The 7,500-nt window shown below is 47.7% G+C and overlaps 1 protein-coding gene across 3 annotated transcripts in view; it reads left to right on the forward strand.

Annotated features, from left to right (window-relative positions):
• The first annotated feature begins 4,114 nt into the window (after positions 1-4,114).
• Positions 4,115-7,500, forward strand: part of dbn1 (drebrin 1) — a 143,606-nt gene continuing 140,220 nt past the window's right edge. For all 3 annotated transcript variants that reach the window (XM_063203125.1, XM_063203123.1, XM_063203124.1), the window contains exon 1: positions 4,115-4,322. In XM_063203125.1, the coding sequence (XP_063059195.1) occupies positions 4,240-4,322 (83 nt within the window). In that variant the 5' untranslated portion in view covers positions 4,115-4,239. The remainder of the gene's footprint in view (positions 4,323-7,500) is intronic.

Consider the following 7,500-nt stretch of genomic DNA (forward strand, 5'->3'; position numbering starts at 1 on the left):
AATTAACACCAGCCAACCAGCCAAAGTGGCTAGTAAGATGGTCTTTTCTAGCAGCCAAATGCTGGTGAATGTTCAGCTTGACTGCTAAAAAAGACCATCTTACTAGCCACTTTGACCCATTAGTAATTTAGTGAGTGTGTGTTTGGCCAGTAAGATTAACATCGACTAGCAATTTTGGCTGGTGATGGGAAAAGTCCTTGGTACATTGCATGTATTGTGTGAGGAGGCCCTTCAGATGAGTTTGTCCCGGGCCCGGCCAAAGCTAGCAGCAGTCCTGCTGGAGCTCTCTTCATACCAGTCATACTTTGACACTCTGCTGAGGCCGTCTTGGCAGTCTCTCTTGGGGAGAGAGTTATTGTAAATAAGCCTAACAAAATGTTTTTGAGATTTGTATCGCCAAGGGCCACTCCCGATCCCTGGAGGGGAGGGCAGAGACTGGCAAGGATGCGAGGGGGAAGAGGTCTTGTGTGGTGTGGCTGTGAGTTAGGCCAGGAATTCTCAAACTTTTTTGGGCCACGGATCCCTTATGGAGTGGAAGAAGATGCGCCAAGAACCCCCTCATGATTGAACCTCAATTTACAGTTACCACAATTGTTTTAACTAGTCATTTTAATTTTCCAAGAATAGAACAGAAAAACAGACAAAAGCAACACTTAACTACTTACTTTAATTCAAAAACTGGGCCTATGTAGGAACCCTGTTTTCTTAACGGATTAAGACAAAAAGTCATAAATGTGCAGTTACCAGAATGGCAATGACCAAGCCATAGTGCATTACTTAAGGCCCTGTGTTATGTCATAGTAGTGTAGCACAATAGTAGTTAACTTTTCAATGACTATTAGAGCGTTCCATCAGTGGAAGTTATGGACCTGTGTGAAGCTGCCCCCCCCTCCGACCCAAAATGCTGAAATAACACTGCAGATTGATTGTACTACGTTTGTGCCGGATTGTGCTGCAAAATGTTTTCGTTTGTGCTATTAAGGATTTTGAGTCATTTAAATATGAAAATGCTGAAAATACTAATACATTTTCAATGGGCAGCCCCCACCCCCGCGTCCAATTTTTTCCAAAGTAGTCTCAATCGAAGGAGATTTGTTCATGGTCACTTGTGCTGCAAAAATTAACACTTAAATTATTTGTTTTGTAAAGTTACAGCCGTTTTACTGAATAAAATAAAACAGCTGTAACTTTAAAAAACAAATGATTGAAGCATTAATTTTCACAGCACAAGTGAGCACAAACAAATTCCCTTCGATTGAGACTACTTTGGAAATAATTGGACTTGGAGGGGGGGTTGCCCATTGAAAATGTATTAGTATTTTTAGTATTTTCATATTTAAATGACTCAAAATCCTTAATAGCACAAACGAAAATGTTTACAGCACAATCCGGCACAAACGAAGCACAAGCAATCTGCAGTGTTATTTCAGCATTTTGGGTCGGAGGGGGGGCCAGCTTCACACAGGTGCGTTACGGGCCTATGTTGGAATGTATTGCATGTATTGCATTATAAACTTTTTTCAGGAAGCCCCTGGCAATGCACAGCTATACTAACCCCCAGGGGTCCCCGGACCCCACTTTAAGAACCACTGAGTTAAGCATACTGTATAAGCCTGGGGCAAGGGATGCTGGGCCTGGGTGCATGGGCAAGCTGCTCTCCCTCCCCTCCCTTGCCGTCTGTGAACAAACAAACAGGCCTCTCCTCTCCTCTCCTCCCCTAGGAGTCTGGGGCTAGAGGCTTGCTGTGAGTGCGGCAGTAACCACCATATAATCACCAGAGCTCGCTCTCTTCTCTTCTCTTCCTCCCTCTCTCCTCTCCTCCCATCCGACTCTCTTCCCCTCCATCTCTCCTCCATCTCTCCTCCCTCTATCCTCTCCTCTCCCCTGCATCTCGCCTCTACTCCATCTCTCTGCCGTCTCTCCTCTCCTCCATCTCTCCTCCCCTCCTGCTGTCCTTTCCCCTGCTCCCCTTTCTCCTCTCACCTACTCCCCTCTACCACTCCTCCCTCTCTCCTCTCCTTACTTTCATCTCCGCTCCTTCCCTCCATCTCTCCTTCCCTATATTTCTTCTCATTCTCTCCTCTCCTCTTCTCCCCTCTCCTCTCTTCTCTCCTCTCCTCTCCTCCCCACCCTCTCTCCAGTATCTCTCATCCCCTTCTTCTCTCCTCTCTTCCTCTGCTCCCTCTCTCCTCCCGCACTCCTCTCCTCTCTTCTCCCCTCCGCTCTTTACTCCCTCTCCTCTAACTTTCTTCTCCTCTCCTTCTCCCCTTCTCTCCTCTACATTTGTTCTTATCCATCTCTCCTCTCCTCCTCCCTCTCTCCTCTCCTCTGCTCCCCTCTCCTCCCTCTCTCATCTATCTCCTCTGCTCCCTTTCTACTCCTCTCCTCCCCTTTCCTATGTCTCTCCTCTGTTCTCTCCTCTCCTCCCTCTCCTCCCTCTCTCCATCTCTCCTCTCCTCTCCTCTCCCCTCCTCCCTCTCTCCATCTCTCTTCTCCATTCCTCCTCCTCTCCTCTCACTTGGCTGATTGTGTGGGGGTAATGGGCTGGAACACTATATTGGAGAGAGCGACCAACCACATAGGCGTAAGAGGATTCAACACTTTTTGTTTGTTTAAAATCAAAACACAGGAGTGCAAACAGGGTTCTTGACAAGAAAATCCAATCAAATCTTTTTCAAAATGTTCAAAATATATCAAGACAAAATGAGTGGCCCCTTAAGGCACGCCGTACCTGCAGTGACACACTGTAATAGTCACTGAAAAGTTAACTACCATAGTACTACACTGCTATGACATAACAGAGGGCCTTTAGTAATGCACTATGATTTGGTCATTGCCATTCTGCTGACAGCAAATTTATGACGCGGTGTCTTAACATCTTAAAGGCCAATGCTTGCATTTTATAGGTGTTTTCTGCTAATCTAAAAGCCTGTAGGGTTAATGTCTCAATTGTTTAATAGCATGGAGGCCACCATGTGTCATCACATCCATCTTTTGGTGATATAAATGAATTGATTTCTTTAGCGTGTTAACAGATCCCATGACCTCTAGAATCCTGGCTGGGTGGGTGAGATGCATTGCTGCCTGGTTGCATCTGTGACAGGCCATATGCTGTGGCACATTTAACACAGCAGCGGATGTGCATTGACATTGATGGACTTCGGCCAGATCACACATAATAGCAAATGGTGTGTGTGTGTGTGTGTGTGTGTGTGTGTGTGTGTGTGTGTGTGTGTGTGTGTGTGTGTGTGTGTGTGTGCGTGCGTGCGTGCGTGCGTGCGTGCGTGCGTGCGTGCGTGCGTGCGTGCGTGCGTGCGTGCGTGTGCTTGCGTGTTTTCGCAATTGGGTGGTACTTATGGTGTATTCATCTCTCTGTGAATGTGGCAGGAAGCTTGGGGATGGTGTACGTATGTATGTATGTATGGTGACATTATTACACGTATACAGTGTGTACAATTTAGATGGTGGGAGTGTAGGGATGTTGTGTATGATTTTGGCTAGGTATATAAAGAGGGGGTGGTGCATATGCTGTATGCATATGACACTGGATGTAAGCTATTATATAGCCTATGTACAGTATATGTTTGTATGATACACTCTCTGTAAGATGTGAGACACTAATATCTGATACTCTTGTCTATGGGACAACACAGAGTTATATAATCTAATTTGTTTGTCCATATGCCTAAAAGATGTGATGCCTTGGTAAATGCTATTTGTTTTTCTGACATTGCTGCTTTTTTTACATTAGCAAGCAGAAATAAGGATTTGAATAAGTAAATGATTCAGACTGTTCTGGCTGTGACTGGCGAGAGTGAGGAGAATGGGGGTTTTGTGTTGTGTTTGGTAGGAGCCCAGGATCCAGTCGATTCTGGAGAGAATCCAGTTCTGATTAAAACATCTTCTGTTCCACAACAATGCTTAATTCACAGACTGTCACAGCCGGCTTGCCACAGTGACAATAACTGCCGCCGCGCATATTAAACTGAGGACGTCTGACGTGAAACCTCGGGAGCCGTGAGAGAGTGAGGGAGAGGAGGATGGAGGGTTAATAGCACCACTGAATTTGACGCACTAGGACCGCGAAGCCTTCCTGAGCGAGAGTGGAGCGCACTGCTACTGCGCCGCGTCTCTTTGTTCCAGTGCTCGGTAGCTATCTCTCGCCTCTCTCTCGGCAGTCTGCAGTCTCTCCTCCTCTGCCTTGCCTCACTGTGCATCGGGCTGGATTAAGCAGAAAGAATGGCTGTCAACCTGACCGCGAACAGACCAGTCCTCCTGTCTGCGTACAGCGATGTGATCTCCGAGACGTCTCCTACTGACTGGTGAGTTCAGTGCGCTGTCATGATTTTGACGGGGCTTTTGTGGACACTTCTTTTAATGCTTGTCGAGTTTGGTGCGCAGATGGATGCACGGAGCGGGCCGCTGGTACGGGCACGTGCATCCTTTCGGGGAGATGCAGCCGCAGCAGCATCACATAGGCTAGTAAAGGATACGGGAATAAAAGACGCACACGGGACAAACGGATCGCTTGCAACATTTCAGGAGAGAGTGCGATAGCTGTTTTTCTGACCATTTGAAAAAAGTTTTTAAAGCTATCTCGTACCTAGCCTCTATCCCACCATGAATTTTAGCACCGAGGGCTCCTTAATTTATGCAAACTGTGCTGTCATTGTTAGTGTTGAGATTGTATTGTCCATGAAGTGAGTATGGGCAATAAGTTTGACTGGAAAAACACAAATAGGCTAACTGTTGAATATTGTTTTACGTCTTGGTAAAATATACAGTAGATGAAACAGCTGGCTGAATAGAGGTTGATGTCTCACTCTGACACAGATTCGGTTAGCCCGTTTCTCACTAGCAGGCAGGCAAGCTGGCTGGTCAGCTGTAGCATAGGCAACTGGCAACGCGACCCGCGATTTGCACTTTCATTTTCTCTGAAATGTAGCATACTACTTGAAATGTTCATCCGTTCCTCGTTTCCCAGCGATGAGGAAGGGGATGGGTGAGGCACGACTTGTCAATCTATCAGGAACACACGCGTACCGGGGCGCCCTGCTGCGCTTATTTCTTTTACCCAAGTGGTGACAGATATTTCCTCGCTCGCTCGCTGGTAACTAGACCTGGATGATAAGCAAGTCGGACCAGTAAATCATCGCGCAGAGAGATAGACTCTACAGATATAGCCTACAGAAGGTCCCTATGTGCCACACTGGCGCTGGTTAATTTTTGTACAGAATGAACTGTAGGCTACCATACAGATGTGTGGACTGGACGCAACCGCAAAAAACCGTTATGTTTTCCGAAATGGATGAGCTCAGAATGAGCGGCTGGTTAGGTCAGAGCAATCAAAACTGCAGCAATGTAGCTATAAACTGTAATCGTACGGCAGTCTCACTGTAGAAGATTTACGACCTCTCAGTTGCAGTGCAGATATCGGAGAGCAAAGCACAATCGCAGCCGTGTGTAGCCCACTCAGTGCTCTGTTCTTTGGCACGGCTCCTGCTCTGCTCTCCCCCGTTCTCGGTCCTGCTTTAGAGTGGGGAGATGCTGTTTCAAATCACACACAGCTGCCTAGCCAGCCTGCCCGACGGTGAGACTCGAGCACATTTTGTTCAGGGCCTGCTGCTTCACAACTAACTCAGAGTACATTTGGTTTGGTTAGTGGTGGTGTGTGTGTTTGTGTGTGTATGTGTCTGTGTGTGTGTGTGTGTGTGTGTGTGTGTGTGTGTGTGTGTGTGTGTGTGTGTGTCTGTGTCTGTGTCTGTGTCTGTGTATGAGAGAGAGAGAGAGAGAGAGAGAGAGAGAGAGAGAGAGAGAGAGAGAGAGAGAGAGAGAGAGAGAGAGAGATTGGAAAGTCATTACCAAAGCCTCAAGGGTCAGGCCCATCCTCAGTAGTGTTGGCACACAGGAAGAGAGCGCCTCCATAAGCTCCAAGGGCTTCACAGGAGAGAGTGTGAAACGCTGGGGACAAGGCAGAGCATGCCGCTTTCCACAAGCACACGCTGGCACCACTGAAGCCTGCCTGTTAAAACTAGCTCCCCTGGATGTTCAATGCAGTAGTGTGTGTGTGTGTGTGTGTGTGTGTGTGTGTGTGTGTGTGTGCGTGTGCGTGTGTGTGTGTGTCCTGGTGAACGACTTGGCGTCTGTGCTTTGTCAAGCCAAGTGACAACTCTGCTCCTGTTGTAGTTGACGCCGTTACTGCAACAGTTTCAAAGATGTGTGTGTGTGTCAGAGAGAGAGCGAGAGAGAGAGAGAGAGAGAGAGAGAGAGAGAGAGAGAGAGAGAGAGAGAGAGAGTGTGTGTGTGTGTGTGTGTGTGTGTGTGTGGACGAACGAACATAGTATGTTCTTCCAAAAACACAGGAAGGTGTGTGTGTGTGTGTGTGTGTGTGTGTGTGTGTGGGCGCTCGTGTATATGTGAGTCCACGCGTGTGTGTGTGCGTGCGTGCATGTGTGTGGCACTGAAACCAACAGTGTGAGGAGGTGTGAGTGTGACTCTGCCACTCTCTTTGCCCTGCTTGTTAAATACGCATTATCATCATCCAGTAGAGATAGTGTGGTGATGATGAAGAGAGGGAGAGAAAGCTGGATAAGGCGCGTGGCCCTGGCCCCAGGCTAGCCTAGCAAGCCCACATTATTCACACTCCACCAGCGGCAAACAAAGACACAGCTTTCATTCACCAATGACCCCAAACAACAACCCTGCCACCCCCCCCCTCCCAACACACACACACACACACACACACACACACACACACACACACACACACACACACACACACACACACACACACACACACACACACACACACACACACACGCCCCCTCTAGGAAGACCCCCTGCCTACCCTCCTCCACACCCACTCATCCACACTCATCCACACCCACGCCCTCATCATATGGCATCTTCCCTGGGCCCCTGCCTTATGCCACAGATGTCAGGCCCCTCCGGCCCTCTCACGTGGGGGGTGGATGCTTCGGGAACGGGGGGTGTTTAGCCAGGGCTGGCCTGGGAAAAAATGTTTTAACCAAGGCCAGTACACCACCAGGTATCGAAGGGGGAAAAAATGAAGGCTGTTGTGGCGGCGTGAGGTTATTTTTTGTCCCTTAAACAAAACAAAACAAACAAAAAAACGCACCGGTGGGACGTGAAGTGCTTCCAAGTGGGCCCTGAAATCATGTTCTACAAATGTAAATAATACTTGTTTGCTGTGTTGCTGTTGACTATTCCTTAGAGTTGTATTGCTTTTTTGGCCAGAGGTGGGCCCCCGAACATAGGTGAAAATTTCGACGGGGCCCCAAGTTGAATGACGTTGGAAACTCCTGAAGTAGAGTGCCAAATATCTTTGGATGTAGTGCTTTAGTGTCAGTGTTGGGGACTGTATGCCATGACAGACACAATATTTTGGCCAAAACAGAATCTGGTTTTTAACTGGGTATTGGTTATATATGATATAATGAATGTGATATGAACGTGTGTGTGTGTGTGTGTGTGTGTGTG

This window comes from Engraulis encrasicolus, chromosome 7, assembly GCF_034702125.1.
Source record: "Engraulis encrasicolus isolate BLACKSEA-1 chromosome 7, IST_EnEncr_1.0, whole genome shotgun sequence".
Taxonomy (NCBI): Eukaryota; Metazoa; Chordata; class Actinopteri; order Clupeiformes; family Engraulidae; genus Engraulis; species Engraulis encrasicolus.